Raw genomic sequence first — 24,162 nt, 5'->3', positions numbered from 1 at the left:
AAATTCTTACAATAAACTGAAGTTGACCATTCACCTACCCTATCGCAGTCCTCACCTGCTCGTTCCATTTCATATTGCTTTGCAACATTATGCCCATATATTTAAAAGATGTGACTGTGTCATGCAGGACATTACTAACACTGCATCCAAACATTTTCCCACTCATCTGCATTAACTTACATTTTCTACATTTAATGCCAGCTGCCATTCATCACACCAACTAGAAATTTTGTCTAAATCATCTTGTATCATCCTAGAGCCAATCATCTTTGACACCTTAATACACCACACAGTATCATCAGAAAACAACTGCAGACTGCTGCCCACCCTTTCTGTCAGTTCTTTTATGCATATAGAAAATAATATCACACTTCCCTGGGCCACTCCTGATGATATCTTTGTCTCTGATGAACTCTTGCCATTAAGGACAACATGATGGATCCTATAACTTGAGAAGTCTTTGATTCATCATATACAGGTATCTGGGAGCCTATTCTGTATGTTCATAACTTCTTTAACTGTCTGCAATGGGGTAAGATGTCAAACGCTTTTTGGAAATCTAGAAATATGGAATCTAGCTTGTTCCCCTTCACCCATAGCTCACAGTATATCATACGAAGAAAGGGCAAGCTGAGTTTGACATTAGCAATGCTTTTTACACCCATGCTGAATCATGACATAAGATTTTTAGTCTCTGTGAAATTTATTATATTCAAATTCAAAACATGTTCTACAATTCTGCAGCAAACTAATGTTACAAATATTGCTCTGTAATTTTGGGGACCTGTTCTTTTACCCTTCTTATATACAAGAGTCACCTGCATTTTTTTCCAGTCACTTGGGACTTTGTGCTGGGTAAGAGATTTGCCATAAATGCAAACTAAATAAGGGGACAGTACCGTAAAGTACTCTTTGTAAAACCAAATTGGGATTCCATCCGGACCTGGTGACTTATTTACTTTCAACTCTTTTAGTTGTTTCTCTACACCAGTGATGCTTCTATAACATTCCTGCATTAATGATTGTTTAAATGCAGAATTTAAAATGTTGGCTTTCATTTTGCAAACTTAAAATGCCACAGCAGACTGGTCAAGGAGTGATTGGATGGAAGCCTTAGACCTGCGTTCACAGTTTTAGATAGGATCAGAATTTTCTTGGGTTCTTGGTCATATCATTGGTTAATAGTTTGATAATAGTTTCAGTTTTTTATGTACTAAGGCATTCACCAAGGTCCTAGGCACCTTTCACTTGAGGCTGTTCAATGAATGTACCTGATAAATTAAGCACTTCCTAACAGTGGCTGATGTGGTATTCTACACATACCTTAAAACATCAGCCAGATCTCAACTGCCTTAAAAATTCACCACTGAACTGTGGTCAAGGCCAAGTTTGACCACCCAATGGTCAAAGTATGCTGTACTGTGCAACATGCTTGATTCTAAGGAATAATTTGCATGTGAATAGCCTTATTCATAAAAAGTGATGGTGAAAGGAAAAGCTTAATCCACTGAGATTCTACTCAGGAATTTCCATTGTTACATTGTTGTTTACAATTCATATGATGATATTGGTAACTGCCAATTATCTAAGTACTCCAAGAACAGGTGGCTGTTTACAACAAACATTCTTACTTGTGTTCGAGCTAACAGGCGTTACTAATAATTTTTATAGTTTTTTACTTTCTTACTAATGTTTGTCTGAAGAACTTATTTTGCACCAGAGTCACAACCTACACTTTAAACCCTAGAAAAGAACAGAAAATCTCATGGAAGTTATATCTGTTTATTTTATTTTACTTGCGAATCCAGTTATTTTCTCCATACCTGCACATTTTAATCTCTGTCCTACAGATATGTGTCAGATAATTTAAGTATCAAACCTGTAAGTCCACATAACTATGATGCATTAGCATATTTAGGTAACTATACTTCAACATTCAGCATATATGTAAAGAAAATCTTTCGCACATTTATTCTGGAAAGATCCAAGTTTAGAAACAATTTCATTATTTAAACACTTTATTTGGCTCTGTGCCCTTCAGGATGGAAAAAAATGATATTACACTTAACATAACATTAATTAATCGAGAAGAAAAGCTCATACTAATATTAGGATAATAAAACCCAATAAATGAAGCAAAATCCGAATACTGTACCAAGTTTGTGCTGTATTGTGTGAGAATCTTGAATTCTGTTTGTTATTGTTTCTTTATAAGCAATTTGTAGTGGACCAAGTTCAACTGGTATTCTATAGTGGGTAATAATGCGATTTTTTATTACATCAAGATGAAGCTCTCCCATTCCTGAAACCAAAGTGCAGGTTATAATAATAATAACAATACAGTAGTAAAAAGAAATCATAGAAGTTATCAGTGAAGTTCATCAATCTGATAGCTGAAACATGTTTTGCTTCTATCACTATCTCCAAGTCCTTTCCATATTGTTCACCTGACTTTGAATGATGAAGTTATAATAAGTCATAATTACTATCCAGATGTGAAAGTGACATCAAGGCCTTTGGAAAAATACAAGGGTTGAATCTTTAATAACAGCAACTATTTATTTACAGCTTGTACAAAATAGATACGTGTTTCAAAGTTTTACTGACTTTCTAAGTAATCACCAGCATTGTGAATAACATGTTGCCACTGATGTGGAAGTTGTTGGGTACTCTTAGCAGTGCCACTTGTGTTGACAATGTGAGCGGTTCGGTATATTGCCAGACAAATTTGTAGCAGTTCTGAAGCGAATGCTGTGAAGCGTTTCCTTCAGTTTAGAAATAGAGTTGAACTCACGACGACTTAAGTCAAGGCAGTGCAGTAGGTGGTACAATACTTAGCAGCCCCATCAGTCAAACAAATCAGTAACAGCTTGCACTGTACATGCTTGAGCATCGTCCTGCAAAATGATGGTCAGGTCCTGCAGAAAGTGTCATCACTTCTGTCTCTAAGCTGGTCATAGGTTGTGTTCCAAAAATGAACAGCATAGAGACAGAGGTGATGACATTTTCTGCAGGTGCTGATCATCATTTTGCAGGACAATTCTCAAGCACGTACAGTGCAAGCTGTTACTGATTTGTTTGACTGATGGGGCTGCTAAGTGCTATACCACCTATTGCACTCCCCTGACGTAAGGCCTCGTAAGTTCAACTCAGTTTCTAAACTGAAGGAAACACTTCATGGCATCTGCTTCAGAGTTGCTACAAATTCGTCGGGCAATAGCCCACGCTGCTTGAACTGTCAACACAACTTGCACTAATAAGATTATCCTACGACTTCCACATCACTGACAATGGGTTATACACAATGCTGGTGACTACTTTGAAGGTCAGTAAAACTTTGAAACACCTATCTATTTTGTACGAGCTGTAAATAAATAATTGCCACTATTAAAGTTCCAACCCTCATAATACTCTGCAACAGCAGAGATAAGGTTGCAAATGATGAACACAAAAGAAATTCACGGCCAATTTTCTGAAAATTCTTAGAATATATGCATGTTCTTTCTAACAAAAGGCACACTGGCTTAATGAATGGAACAGTCAGAAACCAATATGGATTATCATCTCCTCCTGAGCATTACTTTGAATTTTAAGCTTATAAGCAACTTTTTTTTATGAATTTACTACATCTAGATTTCTTTGTATCATAAGAACCTGCTAATACTGTTTGCCCAGTTTCTTCATTGACTGAAACCCTTAAGCTGGGATCTTCTTTTTGCAGTTCCATAAGTGCAGTTTCAAGTTGCTGCTGGTAGGCCTATTTGTATTAAAAAAAAAGTAACAATTAACATATTAAAATGTAATAAATATGTCAATGAATAAAAAGACATGCAGATATATAAAATACATATTCACAGATTTTGTTTAAACTCTGTGTGGTTGTGCAGGACTGACATGATCGTGAAAAGATGAAGTTGGTCATATATGATTTCAGAACAGTAGAGTACTTTGTTTCAATTTAAAAGTAAAGCTAAGAGTATTTTTTGCAAGAAAGTAAAAACAAAAACCAGCTATTTTTAATAATATTAAGATCAAATAGTGTCTTTATTGGTTTAAAACTGACAGGTTCATAGTCAGATAGCTGCTTACATTTAAAACTAGATTTAGATTATGTATGTTTCAGAAATATGTGATAATTCACTCCAAGTTAAAAGTATGGCTAAAAGTATTTCTTACAAGAAAGTAAGAAAGTAAACCAGCCACTAATAACAAAGCTATTTATTAAGATCAGATAGTGTCTTTACTGCTTTCAAACTGACAGGTCCATAATCAGATGGCTGTTCAAATTTAATATTACATTTGTCTTAGGCTGTACATGTGGTGTTTGCTGTTTTTCACTGTGGCAAAAGTTCCATGGGGCCATGGTGCCCTACAGCAAACACCATAAATGGACTTTCCAATGAACTAATTTTGTAAGATAAGGGCTATCCTGGCAGAAGCACAAAGCACTACTTCTATATCTACATCCATATTCTACTAATACTGCTAAGTGCATGGTGGAGTTTACTTCCAATAATGCCATGTATCAGGGCTTCTTTCCATTCCATTCAGAGTAGAACTGAGGGAAGAATAACTGTTAAAATGACTCTGTGTGTAATGTAATTAGTCTAATATTGTATTTGTGCCCTCTATGGCAGTTCCATACAGCTTGCTGAAGTATATTCATGGATACCTCACTTTATCTTAGTACTTAAAATTTTTAAGTAGGCTTTCATGAGATAATTGGTGCTTACCTTCAAGCTTCAGCCAGTTAAGGTTTTTCAGCAATTCTACTACATTCTCATATGGGCAAACATACCTGTGGCTATTCATGCTGCCCTTCTTGGTATATATTCAATATTTTCTGTTGATTGTACTTAGTATAGATCCCGCCCACTTGAGCAGTATTCTAGGAAGGGTCAGGTGACCTTTTCAGTCTCCTCTGTAGACTGATAGTACTCTCTCTGTAGCATACTTATGAAGCAAAGTCTCTGCCACCAACTTTACTTATGACTGAACATATGTGATCATTAAACAACAGAAATGCTAGGTTGGAATATCAGCAACATTAAGAAACATTATTATTCCTCAAAGCCTTCTTCAGCACATAAAACACAAACACATTTACACAGGCAAGCACACCTCACACTCATATGACTGCTACCATTGGCAGCTCCAATCAGAATTCGATTGTTACATGAATAGCAATCAGGAGTAGAGCACAGAAGGGTGAAGGATGGCAAGGCATTGGGGGAGGGGTGGAGAAGTGCAGTTTCTGGCAGGGCATGCAGGGACTAGAGACTGCCAGGTGCAGCAACAGGAGGTGGGGCATGGGAGGAGTGGTGGGTCGGGTGGGGAGGAGGGGGGGGGGGAGGGGGAGTGGAAAAGGAGAGGAACAGGAAAGGAAAGGAGAGGAAAAGGAAAAGAGCAAAGAAGGAGAGGAGCTAAAAAGCATAGGAGCAGGGAAATGGAAAGGCCAGGTGCATTGGCAGAGGGCAGTGCACAAAGAGGGTGATAGATTGTGAAAAGAGATGAGATGATAGGATGAGGGAGCTGAAACAGCTGAGTATAAGGTGTGTGGGCAATGGGTGATCATACTTTAAGGCCAAGATTATTTTTGGGAGAGGAGAATGTGTAGTAAGGATAACTCCCATATGCACAGTTTAGAAAAGCTGGTGGTGAAGGGGAGGATCCTGATGGCCTGGGTTCTGAAGCGGCCAGTGAAATCAAGTATGCAGTGTTCAGCATCACATTGTGCAGCAGGGTGGTCTACTTTGCTCTTGGCAACAGTTTAGTGGTGGCCATTCATCCTGGTGGACAGCTGGTTGGTAGTCATATCAATATTAAAGCTGTGCAACAGCTGCTGCAGAGCTTTTATACTTGAACAACATGGCTGCTCTCACATGTGGCATTAACTCTGATGGGGTAAGATAAGCTTGTGACAGAACTGGAATAGGAAGTGCTGGGTGGGTGGATTGGGCAGGTCTTGCACCTGTGTCTTCCACAGGGATACGATACCTTGGCAAAGGATTGGGATTGGTAGTGGTATAGGGATGGACTAGGATCATGTAGACATTAGGTGGGTGAAAAACCATCACTTTAAGAAGAGTGGGTAGGATCTTGGATAGGACATCCATCATTTCAGGGCACAATGATAGGTAATCAAAGCCCTGATGAAAGATGTGGTTCAGTTGTTCCAATCTGGAGTGGTATAGGGTGATTTGAGGGGGGGGGGGGGGGGGGGATTTTGTAGCTTGTACTTGGGGTTGGTGGGAGGCTAGAGGATGTGTGGGGAAATGGCATGGGAAATCTGTTTGCAGACCAGGTCTGAGGGATAGTGCCTGTTCATGAAGGCCTTGGTAAGACCTGCATACTGAGAAAGGGGGGTCCTTGTCACAGTAGTTATGATGTCCCTGCGTAGCAAGACTGTATGGCAGGAATTTTTTGATGTGGAAGGGATGGCAGTTGTCAAAATGTTTGTACTGTTCGTGGTTGGAGGGTTTGATATGGGCAGAGGTGTAGATGGAGCCTACCCTCTCCCCTCCCCTCTACTTTCCCCCTCACCCCACCACACACACACCACACCTCCTCTAGTCCCTGCATGCCCTGCCAAACAGTGCTCTTCTCTCCCCTCATCCATACCTTGCTATCTATCCCTCCCCCTTTCCTGCCCCACTCTAAATTACTATTCACATGACAGTTGCATTCTCGCCAGAGCTACTGATAGTGAGGACGATTTTAGGTGAGGGTGCTGTAATGTAACGGACTACTGAAACTACTAATACCACCAGCTGGTGAGGTGTGCGGTGCCATCAATCAACTTGAAGGAGCAAGTGAACTTTAACTACATAAAGATAAACATATTATTATTTTGTTACAAAACAGTTAATATGAGGACAATCATGAGGTATATTTCCACAGAACTATATTATAAACACTTTTCATTTTTCATACTATGTTTTTCATATATGTAAACATGCGATGTGTAAAATATCGATATACAACCAAGGTTGGCAGTACTGCACAGTTTGTAAGCTCTGTGAACAGGAGCCGGTGGTTGGCGGGTGTAGAGACAATGGGCAGTTGGTGTTGAGACATATTGTAATACATTTGGCTTTGAGAAGGTCAAGGATAGAGGGAACAAAATGATGTATTGGAAGAGCTGTTACATTGAAAATTATTGAATATCATCACGATCAGCATTTATAAAATAAAAGTTGGAAGTTTAAATATGTGTCAGTTCTTACGCAGTAGAATACACACCCTGGACATCAAATTGATTTAACAAACAGCTGATGGTGAGATTCATCACTGGACCACGAGCGTGCAACTATGACCAATAAAGGTAAGAAAGTTATATTACTCTAAATTCAAATTGTGATGATACCTTTCTTTCTCCATGTCTTCAACCCTGTATGTACTCTGTTGTTAGAGTGAACAGCATGACGGGGACTTGTGGTCGACTAGGCACACCAGGGAGACCACACAGGTTTAAAATGATAATTTGTAGCTTAATATACTACTACTGATAATAATTAATATTTGTTCCCTGGAGAAAGAGGTGCATTACAGTGCTCAACATCATGGTCATCAGTGGCTAGCTGCCGATAGTAACAGTCATGCGTGCAAGAAGTGTACTTGCGCGTGTGTGTGTGTGTGTGTGTGTGTGTGTGTGTGTGTGTGTGTGTTTTCTTTGCTGAAGGAGGCTTTGACTGAAAGGTATAATGTGTGCCGTCTTTTCATGATGTCTGCCTGCAACTCAACAGGTCATCTTTAGAGTGAGTAACAATCTATCCTTCTCCTTATTAATGATAAGTGACATCTCATCTCATATCCCCCACCAGATACTACACCTAGATAGTTGTACATCTTGACTAATTCCAATGGAAGGCATTGCTGCAATAACCAGGTAAGTCACATTTACGTATTTTCAAGTAAAACATAAGAAACTGGGCACAACTTGTAAAAATATTTTTATCAGTCTTGTCTTTGCCCAATGGGTCACCAGTACACTGTAATAGTTTATTACATAACTAAACCAAGCTTTATTATCATATTTATTCACTTGGACTTGTCATTCTCTTTGCATTAAACAACCCTGTTCTGTGAAAATTATTTCAAATAAACAAGTAAATGAGGAAATAACTACTAGCACTTTACTAGTTACTGAATATTATGAGGAGTCTACAGAATTGCAATAAAATGGTTGCCCTGGTATAAGTCATAGCTTTGGAAAATGAATAAGAAGTTCATTGTGTTTCTCCTTCTAATGTACTGGCTGTAGCATCCACAACAGTTCTGTCAAAGACCACCCTATTATAAAATTCCATGTCTGAGGCTGGTACATACATCTTGGCAAGCTTCATGACATCTTAATATTTTTCAGGAATAGCTGGTAAAGGTTTATAAAGTTTATTCTCAGAAAAAGTCAATGTAGTTTACGCTTTCTGAATGATAAAATCATGATAGATAAGTTGTCATAATTATGAATTACAGTGAACTATGTGCTTGTGTTCAGTGAAGTATTCAAAGAAACTCTACTATGAAAAAGTAAATTTCTCATTATCAGCAGTCATAATGTTGGACCAAGACAGCTTTTTTAGGTGGAATGAGAAATGTGTATATTACATACAAGAGATACCACTGCAGATATATTTTGCACAAAGTTTTATTTCTTTTATATTCCAGAATATGACTACTGTTTGGTGCAATGACAAGTGTGATGCCCCAAGGACAGAAAACCCCAATTAACAAACTTTGTGAAAACTTAAAGTAGGGCATAGCATACAAAAAGGAGAGATAAAAGGAAAGGATTTTTATAGATTTTTATCAAACATCTACAGAATAAATTCAAAATCATATGAATGAAGGTTAAATCCAAGAAAGTAGTTCAGTCAAAGATAACATTTACCATGGAAGAGAGTTTTAGCCACATTGGAAAGGAAATTCAATGCGCCTACAACGCAACACGGATATGTAAATGTTCAGTTAATTAGTTGCTCTTGAGTGACTCTAGAGCACTTTTGCAATAGTTGTCTGGACGCAAAAGCTATTAGATTGTTTCAGTTTTGGAAGTTTGATAATTCGCGAGGTAGAGACTGAAGTATTGCTCAGTCATTCAATTGATGAAAGTTAATCTTTACTGTTCTCAACACGACGATATAGTAAGACGAGTGTTAGACTTCAATTGAGTGATATTGGTTTATCGGACTTAGCCTTCATACTGATGAACAGTTACAAACCTTGAGAGCAATGGATCAATGACAGAAAAACAATACATAGTCTTGAGGAGGACACAATAAAACGAAGACACGAAGAAATAAAACTCTGCCGATTAGTCAAAAGTTGTCATCAGTGTCACGATTACTGAACTGAGCATAAGTTAATCTTGAATGATTTATCGGTGTGCATGTGTTGTAGGGACAAACAATTAATTACAGAAAGAACAATAGAATCTGTGTCAAAAGATAAATCTTCTGTGTTGCCAAACTCATTAAACGGACAATACAATGTGTATTAATGCAAGCTGATTGACTCTTTAAGCATTTTAAGTGACTAAGTGAGTACATGAATAATGGACAGTGAAAAGTGATTAGTTTAAACCAGTATTGTGGTGTATTAAAAAAACATTTAGTCCAACATAAGTTATCTCTGGAGTTACATCAGACCATTGTTAATAACTTGACGTAGCAACGGCATAGCAACGGAATAGTAGACAGCAAAATTTCATTCTCACTATGTATGATGTGAAAAATGACCGTAATTATGAAATCAAGAATCAAGATTTTATTTCATCACGGATCTAACCAGGCATAAAAATAAACAATTGCACTTTACCAGTTTGCACAAGTTGAGAAGACCATTGTGGTCTAAACCACGCAAGGAGTTGTGTTCTTACAAGAGTTACAGGTGCTGTTCCACGTCATACAGATGAAGATGAACATCGTTATGAGTCCCGTCTCCTCCCAGTGAGTGAAGAAGCAGGGAAGGTATGTCACACAAGGCAACTCAAGAGAATGTACAATTCTTACCAGAAACAGCCAACTTCAACAATTCCTCTGCTGGTGTTATTCTGAATTGGCCCCATGGACAAGTTTCATTCTTCCTCCATACGTTGAGTGATTTTCAAACTATTCAATAACTGTAAGATTAATTTTCAACCAAAAGTGGACATATCCAGTTACTGCAACACTGCCTTCAATTGTGACTCACTGATGTTGTCACCAGAAGATACTACGTTTTTCCATTTTATAGAGTTCACAATTTCACATTTCCGAACAATGAAAGCAAGTTGCTATTATTTGCAATTTTTTGAAATCCTATCAAGGTCTGACTGTTTATTTGCATAGCCTTTTTTGGACAGTGCTTCATCACAGATAACAGCATCATCTGCAAGAAGTCTGAGGTTACTATTAATGTTGTCTGCCTGATTATTAATACACAGCCAGAAAAAAAATTAGTACAATCTTTTAGAGGTTTGACATTACCCTGTTGGAACAAAACATCAGCTTCCCGTTGTAATAATGGCAAAAGAATGTGACTAACAACATTCTACAGATACTGAGTGCTGGTTACCATCCCTTCCAGAAACACCAAATGAGAGTTGTAGCTGATCGAACCCCACACTATAAGGCCTGGGATGGGGCTAGTGTGTCTTGGGTGAATGCACTCTATAAGATAGTGCTCACCAGGTCTACATCATATGCACAAACATCCATCACTTGCATGCTGGCAGAATCTGCTTTCATCACTGAAGACCACAGCACACCGTTCCACCTTCCAAGTGATCCTCTGACGGCACCAGTTGAGCAATAAATATTGATGTTGTGGCATGAGTGGAAGACAAGCTAGTGGTGTGTGTGCCCCTAGTCCCACTGCTAATAACCAGTTTTCAACAGTTCGTATTGCCATGTATGAGCTCACAAGCCCTTTTATCTGTTCTGTAGTAGCTGTACGATCTGCCACTGTTGCCCTTACGATACGACAATCCTAGTGGTATTGCATAACTGACACAGCACTCGCAACTTCTGTGGCAATTCTCCAGAAGGACCATCCACCACTCACAAGGTTACAATTTAACCCTTTCATACTTGCTCAGCTGGCCACAGGAAGCACGAGTGCATCTCCATGGCATGGTGTCTGCTTGCTTCACAAGTTTACACCACCCTAAACCTTCTGTCTGTGAGCATTCCCTATTAAAGGGTGGATGCATACGGTGCCCTGGTAGCTATGCCTAGTGGTGTGAAATGCCTGGGCTTTTAAAATTGGTGCAAATGACCAGGTAAATGCCTGAACAAATGCAAAAAATTCATAAATGTCTGGGAATTCATGCATTTTAAAGATTAAGTGATAAACGGCACTTATAAAAAAATTGAATCTAGTATTTTGTAGTGGAAAAGATGTTTTGCAGCACTGTTTCTGTACTGCTTGGGTAACCATGTTGAATGTTGGAATGTAACTGTTTGTACTCCAAGATCCAGTTAGATTATTTTTTCTTAACCATCTCGCAATTGTTCAATAGCCTATTGTCTATAACACTTTAAATAACATAAAGATGAGGTTATGTTGCTTCTCACTCAACCACATAAACTTGAATGTCTGTTAGACACTCAGACCACTGTTGCCAATTCCATTTAACTAAATAACCCACAGAATTTCAAGAATCACCTGAAATTATCGGCCACTCATGCAAAATTTCATCTACTATTTGCAATAATGGCACAGCATTAATATTTACTTAGAGTAACTGGAATTAGAGTAAAAACAATTATCCATAATGATTTTAATTGGCAGTGTTGCATGTGCCAATTCCAATTCCAAGATTCTGAGAATCGCTGAGGCTCTAGGAATCAAACAATTCCACTGTCTTGGGAATCAATTCTTTGTTATTAAATCTTTTTATGTTAGTTTTCTCATTTTATCACAGCAATGAAGTCATACCGAAGTAAATAAAAAAAAAAAAAATAGAGCGGAACAGAATTTTTTCCACTGAAAATAGTTTAACATTTATCATAAAGAAATACATGCAAGCTGTTTAAACATTCAGTAATAATTGTATTATTAATAACCATTCTTCAATAATACTCAGAGATCTGATATGGATTATAAAGTGCACTACAGTACAAAGATCAATGGTGTGTGTGTGTGTGTGTGTGTGTGTGTGTGTGTGTGTGTGTGAGAGAGAGAGAGAGAGAGAGAGAGAGAGAGAGAGAGACCAACACTGGGGGGGGGGGGGGGGGGGGAGGGGGGGGGGGGAGGAAGATAAGCAGCTATCAGCAACATGTGCCATTGCTTTGTACAGCAAGTTGGAATGCTAATTAAAAAAAATAAGGAAGAATTATATACATAGGTTTAAGTGTAAGCATTTATTAACTTTTAGTATCGGGAGTATCATCCCATCCCTTATTTTAATTGCTAAATTATACATTCTAGCAGTAAATACTTTAAAAATTCCTTTTCTCCTCCATAAATACCCAGAGTGTGGACACTTAAAACTGCTTTGGGCAAATTCCCAGGGAAACGTTCATTTATAAATGTCCTGCGCACTCGGCATTTTCCCGACCTAAATCACTAGCTATACCACTATGATATCTCAAAGACTTTTGCAGTGGCATGACTGAATAAAATCATCTTGGATGTTGTGTACGTTTTTGAGGCTGCCATTACAAGAGGTGCTGGGTCTTTTGGCCCAACAGTTCCCACCTGGAACTGTGAAGTTGTTCTGCATGTAATGATGACAATATATATTGTATATTAATGACCTTGCAGACCACATTAATAGTAATAAATATTTAGTCAGATATTGATAAGATTTCAACATGGTGTAGATATCGGCAACTTAGTAATCAATATTCAGTCAGATATTGATAAGATTTCAACCTTGTGCAGATATTGCCAACTTGGTCTAAATGTTCAGAAATGTAAAATTGTGCACTTCACAAAATGAAAAAACATAGTATCCTATGACTATAACATTAATCAGTCACTGCTATATGAAATGGAATGACCACACAGCACATAGGTTTAGTTGTGGGTAGAGCAGGTGGTAGACTTTGGTTTATTGGTGGAATACTGGGGAAGTGCAATTAATCTACAAAGGAGATTTCATACAGATCACTCATGCGACTTGTTCTAGAATATTGCTCTAGTATGTGTTGGACTGTACCAGATAGGACTAACAACAGAAATTGAATCTATATGGAGAAGGAAAGAACAAGTGGTCACCAGTTTGTTTAATCCATGGGAGAGTGCCACAGAGATACTGAACGAACTGAACTGCAACACACTTGAGATAGACAGAAACTATCCCAAGAAATATCTGTAAACAAATTTCAAGACCCAGCTTTAAATGATTGCTCTTTGAATATACTACAGCTCCCTGTGTATTGCTAACATACGGACTGTGAAGATAATATTAGAATAATTACTGCATGCACAGAGGCAGTCAAGCAATCATTCTTCCCACACTCTGTATGTGAATGGAACAGGAACAAACTCTAATAACTCTTACAATGGAATGTATCCTCCCCCATGCACCTCATGGTGATTTGCAGAGAATAGATGTAGATGTAGATACTTCTTGTACTGCAATGAATATTATGAGATGATGGATGGCATAGTGATTGAGTCACCACTGTCACTAGCAGTTGAGAATTTCTTCATGGAGCACTTTGAGGAGCAGGCACTGAACTCTGCAACATTGTGTCCATCTTGCTTCCTGTACTTCAATGGCACATTCCTGGTATCGCCTCACACTGAAAATGCAGTGCAGTAGTTTGTCAATCGCATGAATGGTGTCCATTGCAACATTAGTTTCACTACTGAAAAGGAAAAAGATCGCAAGCCACCATTCTTACACTTTTTTGGTTGAGCGGAAACCAAGAGACTGGCTTGGTTATTCAGTGTACAGGATACCAATGCACACTATTTGATATTTCAATAGCTTTCACCACCCTGTGCACCACAAAGTGATCCTGAATATTTTAGTACACAGAGCGAAGATTATTTCTTATGATGGCGGACAATGTTGAAACCATTAGCAGCACATCTACCCCAACTAGCACATGCAGTTATCATATCAAAATCAACATTGACTTTCTAGGTGCGCAAATTTTTTTTTTCAGTAATATATATATCATGAACCATGGAACTTGCAGTTGGTGGGGAGGCTTGTGTGCCTCAGCGATACATATAGCCACACCGTAGGTGCAAGCACAACGGTGTTGAGAGGACAGACAAATGTGTGGTTCCTGAAGAGGGGCAGCAGCCTTTTCAGTAGTTGCAGGGGCAACAGTCTGGATGATTGACTGATCTGGCCATGTAACACTAACCGTAACACTAGCCGTAATTTTCCCTGAGGGCATGCAGCTTTACTGTATGGTTAAATGATGATGGAATCCTCTTGGGTAAAATATTCCGGAGGAAAAATAGTCCCCCATTTGAATCTCTGGGCAGGGACTACTCAGGAGGATGTCAGTTCTCCACGGACCTGTCTCGCTAAGTGGCGTCTTCAGTGATGTCTTGATTGTCTTTACTCCTGGAGCTTCAACAATGGCTATCACTTTTCCACTTACAAAACCGTCTGTGTGAATTTCTGGCTGGACAAATGGTTTCTCCCACCATCTTCACATCTTGGGCCTGTTGCCCTTGCATTCATTGAAACTACAAAATTCATGGAGCTCATGCTTGATAGGAAACTCTCTTGGTCCTCCCTATCTATTACCTGGCAGCCCACTGTACTCAGTTCCTCAGTGTCCTACGTGTCCTCAACAGTACTTCCTGGGGTGCTGATCAAACCACCCTCCTCCTTTTTTGTTCGAAACTTGACTATGGGTACTTTATTTATGCATCTGCATGTTCATCCCTCTTACTTTGTCTCAACACCATCGTGGCATCCGTTTGACCACAGGCACATTTTACACTAGCCCAGTTGAGAGTCTGTATGCTGTAGCTGCTGAACACCATCACTGTCCTACCACCGTGACTTTCTCCTCAGCAGGTATTCATGCCGTTTATCTGCCATGTGTTGTCACCCATCCTATGCCTCCTTCTTCGATAATACCTTTGATCGCCAGTATGGATCATGTCTCTCTTCTTTGTTACCTCCTGGAGACCACTTTCGGCTCCTGCTACGGCGGCTTAACTTCTTATTACCTGCAACTTTCCCAGTGGGTGTGAACCCTTCACCATCTTGGCCTTGTGAAGTGGCCCTTGTTAACATTGGCCTTCACTCTCTTCCTAAGAACACTACTCCAACCTCGGTGTATCACCTTCAGTTCCATGACCTTTGCATGGAGCTTTGCAACAGTACCTTTGTATGCACTGATGGCTCTTGGACTGAACGTGGGGTCGCATGTGCCTTCATCATTGGCACACGTGTCTTTTGACATTGGCTTCTGGCAAAGTGCTCAGTATTTACAGCCAAGCTGTTCGGCCTGTGTCAGGCCACAGAGTACATCTGGGAACACAGCCTTATCAATTGTGTCCTCTGCTCAGACTCACTCAGTGCCCTTCAAAGTCTATGTGCGCTGCACACCTCCCATCCCTTAGTGCAGCGGGTCCAGGAAAACTGTCACTTGTTCACTCTTGGTGGAGCCAGTGTGATGCTTCTGTGGATTCCTGGTCGTGTCAGGCTGCCACGAATGACACTGCAGACGCTGCTGCCAAGGCTACAGTCCTCATACCTCGGCCAGAAAGTTCCTGTGTTCCCTCTGACGATCTCTGTGTTGCTGTCCGTCAGGAGGTGGTGTCCCTTTGGCATCACCAATGGTCCTCCCTTTACAGGAAATAAGCTCCGGCTTATTAAGTCTCTCCCATTGGCTTGGATAGCCTCCTCTCAGCCCTCCCACCGGGAGGAGGTCATTTTAACTAGTCTGTGCTTTGGGCACTGCCTTTTTAGTCATTGCCATTTGCTAAGTGGTGCTACCCCACCACTTTGTACACATCGCGCCCAAATTTTAAATGTCTGCCACTCCCTGATGGAATGCCCATTTTTTAACCATTTACATTCCTGTTTGAGTTTGCCGTCTGAGTTGTTGTCCATTTTAGCAAATGATGTATGGGCTGTTGACCATGTTTTACTTTTTATTTGCCAAAGAAATATGGTGAATGCCATTTAATTTTTAGTTTTGGACCTCTGTTTCAGTTTGGTGTCTTTTTTTAGCCCTTTTTCCACATGCCTGTTTTTAATGGTCTTCTATTATGTCAATAGCGACTGATGTATAATCATGTTTAACTTTTCTCTGTCTTCGTGTTCTATAGTTTTGACTTGAGTGCGTACCAGCCCTAGCTGTTTTTTGCGCCCCAAAGCAAAACAAAATCAAAATATCTCTCTCTCTCTCTCTCTCTCTCTCTCTCTCTCTCTCTCTCTGTGTGTGTGTGTGTGTGTGTGTGTGTGTGTGTGTGTGTGTGTGTTTACATACATTTAAACTGCCTTTTTGTGTCTTTATATGCAGGAAATTACTGCATGGATTTTGATCTAGTTTGCAACAATAGATTAATTACCATTAACATATGTGAATATAATCTGTAATTTCATAAAAGAGAAAGGTTGGACCTCAGTTTTAAACAATATAACACCAGATCTAATTTTGTGCTTGGTTTATGTATGTAACTGATTTTCTAATTTATTTTAACTGTTCCTAGATAGTATCCTTTGTTATAGGGCGAAATCAGTAATTGTTTTGTAACTTAAATTCTATTGTTGACATATGAACAAATATAAATTCTGTACTAATTATAAATGTTAGTAATCTTAAAGTATTTATTTGGCTCTATTCAAAAACAAGTTAGCAAACCCAGCCCTTAATTAATTCCACAGTAATTAACAGTTTTGTCAAAAGTATTGTTTGCTTAACTATATTTGTTAATTTCACAATTTAAACAAATAATTCAGCCTAATTCTTGCAGTAGAAGAAACTGTTAAAAAGAACCAATTTTTCGATGTATTCAGTTAATTTAACGACTTAAGTTTTATTGCAATTTCTGTAAATTTAACTTCAAACAATGTGTAGTTTCAGTATCTATTATTGTGAGGATATATAAGGGCCCAATTTCTGGTCACAAGACAGTCAGTCCACGGCCAAGTTTCGAACAAGGAACCTGTGTTGGTTAGAACAACAACAACATTTCATCTTAACTGTGAAATAAGTGTTACACAATTAGGCTGTGTGTTAAAACAATGACAGTGGCTGCTCCATACATACCTTTCTATTCTTCAAGAACTGTGAACTTTGTGGTTATGTTTTTTTACTGCTCGTAGATGTTCAACAGTAAGCTATAGTAGCAACCCATTATGAGGCTTATTGAAAGTTAAATAATAGTGCACTGGCCTATAAATGTGTATGGGGGGGGGGGGTTGAAAACTGAAAGTAAAAGACAGTGAAACACAAATGTGCATCTGTCGGATATATAATTTACAGCAGACCGTACTGCACATCCACTCCCTATTTTTTCAGCCAGTACATCTACTCTGAGGACAACAAACGAAGAAACAAAGTAGGTGCACCACTACACCGTGTAAAGCCAGGCTAGGTCACTAGTTATAAATATTTTAAGTGAAGTTCTGGCAGAATGTAAATAATTAAGGAGTAAAGGAGACCACTCTCTAAATAGCAGAAGCACTGAGTCACTGACAGGCACACAAAAAAGGATGAAAACTTCCCTAACTTTCAGACAAACCCTTTGACAAGCTATAGTAAACATACATATGTATACCTCCCTGTGCACCTTCTCCATCCCTCCCCCTCCTACACACACACACACACACACACACACACACACACACATACACATACCACTATGCAACTACATTGTGCCAGCTGAGCACACAATAGCAGGTGTGTGAGGTAGGAATGCATGAGGGAGAGGCAGTAGGTGCACACACAGGCCCCAGAGTCAGTGAGTTCATGCGACACACGACAATGATGATGAGCAGGCATGGATTGGAAGAAAGTAACATGCAAGAAGAAGGGGAAACTGTTGGGTGGGGTTGTGTGTGCAATGGTTCAGTGGAAACTGAGGCCAGGAGGAGAATGTGTTTTAAGGATAACTCTCATCTCATCTGTGCAGTTAAGAAAAGCTGGTGGTGAAGGGCAGGACCTATATATCCCAGGTTGTGAAGTAGCCATTGAAATCAAGCACATTACACTCAGCAGCGTGTTGTGCCATTGATCCTGTTGGACAGCTGGTTGGCAGTCATGCCCACATAAAAAACTGTGCAGAAATTGCAGAAAAGCAGGTACATGACATGGCTGCTTTCACATATGGCCTGCCCTCTGATGGGGTAGGGTTAGCATGTGATATGACTGCAGTTGAATGTGCTGGATGGGTGAACTGAGCTGGTCTTGCACCTTGCTCTGCCACAGGAATATGGACACGATCACAAGGAGATGGGAGTGGCATAGAGATTATCCATGAAGTTGTGTAGGTTGTGTGGGTAGCAGAATACCACTTCAAAGAGGGGTGAAAAGGATCATAAGTAGGACATCCTAATTTCTGGGCATGATGATCAATAGTTGAAGCCCTGGTGAAGGACACAGTTGAGTTATCCTAGTCAAGGATGATATTGCTTGATGAGGGGTGGGGGTCGGGTGGTTGGGCACCCCTTTATACCTGCTTCTTGGGGATGGTGGGGCCATTAGAAGTGTGTGAGAATATGGCACAGGAAATCTATCTATGGACTAGATTTGGGGAATAGTGCCTGCCTGTGAAGACAGTGAGACCTTCAGCATAGTGAGCAAGGGAATTCTTGCCACTGTAGATATTCCATCAATGGCTAGCCAGGCTGAATGGGAGCGATTTTTTGGTGTGGAAGAGATGACAGCTGCTGAAATGTAGTTGTGGTTAGTGTGCCTGATATGGACAGATGTATTGATAGGCCCATCTCAAACACAAAATCTGAGACATTATTACTAACATGTATTGAAAAGTAAATCTGAAAATCCTTGCAATGTTCTAATAGGTTTTGTGGGGACAAATGAGTTATCAAGTTATTTCCATATTAATGGGGGGGAAGGGGGGGGGGCAGGCAGCTTTGTAAAAGCATGGATTTTATTAGACTATGTAAATAAATATTTTTGGGCAAAATATTCTTTGTTTATGAATTTGTAAACAGACTGTGATACTTTGATATGATTTGTAACAATAAATGGACCAATTTCATATACAGTATGAGAAATTGTCAATTTATGTGCATACAATGTCTCAGAGTGAATGCCCTAGTCAATATAAGTTAAACACAATTTTATGCTGAATGTAGATTTGTAACTGACAAACACACACACACACACACACACACACACACACACACACACACACACAGCTGTACAGCTACACTGTGCAGGCTGAATACACTGTATTTGACTGTGGGTTGAATGGGGCTAGGGACTGTGTTTGATAGAGTGAAGATGGAGAAAAGACACAGGGTATTGGAGGGAGAATTATGGAATGGTGGCTGACAGGTCAGAGGGAGGTGACAGGTGCACAGGATAGCAATTTGGAGGAGGAGGAGGCAGCAGGTGAATGGGATAGAATGTGACACAGTAAACTACAAAACCACAACAAAGGATGAAAAACATGGCATTTTGGGTAGGACGGATCCAGGTAACAATATAAATATGGTGTCACAGTCCAGTTAACTAAAAATATTGAAACAATATTCCAGATGAGGTATAGAGTTGCTGGTATCCAGCCCAGAGAGTCGGAAAGACCACCAGAGGGCATGTAACTTGAGGATGGCAGCTAGACGGCACTGCTATGTCTGTGAGTGCTGACACTTGCCAGCTTATCAATGCTTGTGGCCACCCTTTCATCCTCGAGCAGGTGTGCTATTTCTCATACCATAAGCAGGCGTGTAGCATTCATTGTACACGTGAAATGAATAGCTGTATTTTTCTTACCAAGATAAACATGTATGAGAAGAGTCACAGTTTAGTCTTAGTTTAATTACACAATGATAAAATAAACTCACATTATACAGCTAGATCACTGTTTAATTGAACAATAATGAAATAAACTTTCATTATATCAGTCTGTTGCCCCATACTTTTCTCACTTAGCCCACTGTTTATTTTATATTACTGCTACTCACTTAAACATATGACAATACAACTTCTCATTGTGTTAGCTGAAGTTGTAATGGAGGAATAGGTAGGGGCTTGCAATTGTAAAATAACAAACAAATAATTTTTTTTTTGGCACACTCTGTAGATAGGTGTGCCTGCTCGAGGCTTAAATTTATCATTGCAGTGCCTCAGTCTTCACTCATGATTCTGCTGTGCTCTTGAATGATTTTCACTGTGCTACACTGTTTTGGTCACAGGATTCATTATGCCTTAGATTTTCATTCTTGGATTATGCTTTAAAGTTCTGATTCCGCCATGTCATCTCCATTATCTAGCTTTCTTTTGTTATTGTCCTTCTATTTACTCTTGGTGAATCACTGTTGATTGCCACCACCGCTAAGCTAGGTCCAGCAGGTTTCCCAGTTATTCCCAGTCTTGTCACATACTGGTCACTATAAATGGCAATGAGGAAAAATGTTAGCAGCCTCCCATGGCTGCAAAACTAGTGCAGCTCACAGAACAGTAACAGCTGCTCCTGCAGCAGCAATTGCAACAGCAGTTCCAAAAACAGCAGCAGCATACTGAATTGCTCCATCATGAAACTCAACTTCTGAGGGCTCGACTATGGGTTTGGGTACAGGCAGTCATCATTCCCCAGACGGACAGCTGTCCACTTTCCTCCTGTTAACAATACCAAAGAGTATTGGGACATATATCCGCAGCACTTCACCATCTTTTGGGTCTCTGATAGTGCTTTCCTATGGTCGCTCTTCAATTCTTGGGCTCCCCTGAAGACTTTTTCTTATCAAAGAAATTCAGTCACACTCACTTTCAAGGAGATGTGACCACTGCTTTCAAATTATTATTCACAATGATTCCATGTAGCCGCATGCTGATTTGAGTTCCATCAATATCACAAGCAACCCGGTCAGTCGTATTGCTCATGGGTGACGGATTTGGAAGGTTTGAGTCCACCATCATGTGATTTCACTTGTGTGAACTCAGTTTGCAAAATCTTATGTTTACACTTCTTGATATGAGATGTGGTGGTCCAAGTGGCTCCCAATCCAGAAGTAACCATTGTAGCTCTCAAGCAGTACAACCCATCCTTGGCCAATATTTTGAAAACTGCACAATCATTCAAAATTGTACAGGAGGCAAATATCTCATGGCCCACTGACAATTAGCAGTGATCCAGCTGCCACAATGGGAATTCTTGTAAGTCTTCTCCCTGTTGGCTGTGTTGTGATTCATCAATTTCAGATGTATCAATGGCCTTTGAACAGCCAGTAACACCCTGTCATTGGAGGCAGTGGGGTATTCTGTTATGTCCTAAGCGCTTCACAGCACACCTGCATGCAGACTGTCCAGAGCTCTGGATCCACGGCACCCATTGTGGGAAAGACAGACATCTCCAAACTGACTGTCATAAACCATCAAGACAATCGGACTCCTCTCCCCACATGCGTTAAGAGTGCATGTACTTCAGGCAGTTGTTCCCCTACAAAGTTGTTTATCAACCTCATAATTGTGAATAAAGACACTGGTTTGCAGGTGTACACAGTACCTACCATTTTCTTGGCAGACCTCCAAACATATGCTCATCAAGGTTCCCCAGAGTTGTTCCCACCATCCTGTACATTGATCACAATGGTGATGGTTTGATTCTGCTCTGGGGTCAATTCAAACTCACATCTGGCTACAAAATGGTCATGTGGATCATAACGCTATTTTTGGTCAATAGTCACTCATTCAGCAATATTTTTGGTCGGGATGCCTTGTTTGGGCTCTCCACCACTGATGAGGTTCTGGTTGTCTCTGACATGGTTCCCTTCCAAGAACTTGATGAACTTCGTGCTGCTTTTGCACCTACATTCAATCTCGGCCTGGGGTACACCTCAGATTTCCAGGCTCATATTTTCTTACATCCAGATGCAGAGACCAGTTTTTCCTGGCAAGGTCCATTCCCGTATCCCTCTGGATGGCTGTTAAGCAGAAACTCGATCACCTTCATGAGGCTGGGGTGACTGACACTATTAAAACCAGCACTTGTACCATACCTCTGGTGTTGGCAAAGAAACCCTTTAGTTCCTTCAGCTCTGTGGAGTCTTTAAATCTACAGTCAGTGCCCAGGCACAAGTGGAAACATACTGTGTACAGAGGCCCTCCACACAAAGCTTGTGGAGCACGAATATTTTTTTCATTGTTGATGCAAATTTCCGAAGTCCGCTGGATAAACAGTCACAATGCATAACAGTTATAAACACTCCCTTCAACTTAGACAAATACAAGGACTTGCTTCTGGGATCTCTTCCACTTCAGCAATCTCCCACAGATACCTAGAACAGTTAACCATGTCCATCCCTGCTTGCACTAAATATCTCAACAACTTAATTTTCATGGGCACTATGTGTCAGGACCACCTAGCGACCTTTGCACCTTCTTCACTACATTGTGTGATGCAGTTCTCAAGTGCTGCTTACACAAACACCAGTTTTTTTTTTTTTTCTGGAGCAGGTGGAATACCTTGAACACCTGTTCAACAAAGAAGAGCTCCAGCCCAATGATTGGAGAGCTATTGACTCTCTACCCCACCTCGAAAACTTACAGGAGCTGCAGGCATTTTTGAGAAAGGGGTATTATTATTCCAAGTTACACCCACAGGTGGTCCATATTATGTATCCATCAAACCAATTGCAAAATAAAGGTATTCAAAATAGACGCTGCCTGCAAGCATGTTTTCACACAGGTGAAGCATCTGGTGCACTTGGCACTTTACTTGACACACTTTTCTGCATCATGTCCACTGGTCGTGGCCGTGATGCCTCTCCATATGGCACAGGTGCAGTGCCAGTAGATGGGAATAAGGGCTGTACTGAGCAACCAACTGCCTATGCATAAAAGACAATGAGACCCACTCAAAAGAATTACTTGGAGATAGAGAAAGAAGCTTTCCCAATTATCTTTGCAATTAAGAAGTTCCATGTTTATCTAGGGGTGGGACCAACTTTATACTCATTACAGATCACAAACCACTGTTAGCACTCTTCAGTCCATGTTCTCAGCTTCCAGAGTGGACAGCACAATGGATTCAGTGTTGGGCACTTTTCCACAGCTCCTACAATTATACCTCTAAGTACAAGTCCACAGCACAATATGCAAAAGTGGGTGCTCTAGCTTGCCTACCCATGGGGCCAAATCTGGCCTTTGGCCAACAGGAAATCTCCTATTTGCACACTGATGTGCAAGAGTGGCACATGTCGGACGGGTTTGCCATTATGAGTTCTCAAATCACTGCTGACACACACTGTAACCCTATCTGACAGTGCACCATACACTATATGTGCTCCATGAGTGGCCCACTTATTTTTCAAAGAAATCCAATCCAGATCTCTAGGCCTGGGCTTGTCTCTCCAGCCATTTGTCAATCACCACTGATGTTCATCATCCCAACTACCTGGTGGCCTCAAGTTTTGTAACTCTTATGTCATAATGAAAGCCCTCAAGAGACAATATGTTACTGTCCAGGCCTGAACAAGGATTTGGAGACCACAGTGCCAAGTTTTTCTGCTTGCACCTAGCATCACGCTGCCCTGCCTCAATCTTGCACACCCTGGGCCACCCCACATCACCCCTGGCTCTGCAAGCATCTGGACATTGCTGACCCCTTTCTTTGCTCTATGGAATTCATTGTCATGGATGGTCATTCTAACTACCCATATGTGAATGGCACAGTGTCCACCATCATTGATGCCACACTTCATGCACTGGTCCAGATTCTAGCCATTGAAGGGCTTCCCTGAAACATCATGTGGGACAATGGGCCCCAGCACATGGCCACGGCTCTCAAATAATTTTTCGCCTGAAACAGCATCAAACGCCATTTTAGTCTTCCATTTCAACTGTCTTCCAATGACAAACCAAAGCATATCATGCAGGCATTTAAACAGTAAATATTACAAGTTGTGGGAACCACCATCAACACAACTGTATTCACAATGTTTCTAAGTAGACACAGGATTATTCCTGTGCACAACCATAGCCTAGCACAGCATCTCCATGGATGACAGCCATGTACTCTCCTCCATCTCCTGACCCCACATCCCCAGGGACCCCCAAA

The 24,162-nt window shown here is 40.3% G+C and overlaps 1 protein-coding gene across 5 annotated transcripts in view; it reads right to left on the bottom strand.

Annotated features, from left to right (window-relative positions):
- The window catches only part of LOC126471512 (ribosome-releasing factor 2, mitochondrial), a 239,993-nt gene that overhangs the window by 71,471 nt on the left and 144,360 nt on the right, over nucleotides 1-24,162 (bottom strand). For all 5 annotated transcript variants that reach the window (XM_050099755.1, XM_050099761.1, XM_050099747.1 and 2 more), the window contains 2 exons: nucleotides 3,655-3,757; nucleotides 2,156-2,302 (listed from right to left, as the gene is read on the bottom strand). In XM_050099755.1, the coding sequence (XP_049955712.1) occupies nucleotides 2,156-2,302; nucleotides 3,655-3,757 (250 nt within the window). The remainder of the gene's footprint in view (nucleotides 1-2,155; nucleotides 2,303-3,654; nucleotides 3,758-24,162) is intronic.

The sequence above is a fragment of the Schistocerca serialis genome, chromosome 1 (assembly GCF_023864345.2).
Source record: "Schistocerca serialis cubense isolate TAMUIC-IGC-003099 chromosome 1, iqSchSeri2.2, whole genome shotgun sequence".
Lineage (NCBI taxonomy): Eukaryota > Metazoa > Arthropoda > Insecta > Orthoptera > Acrididae > Schistocerca > Schistocerca serialis.
The sequence above is the reverse complement of the archived record's forward strand: the minus strand, read 5'-3'. Positions and strand labels throughout refer to the sequence as shown.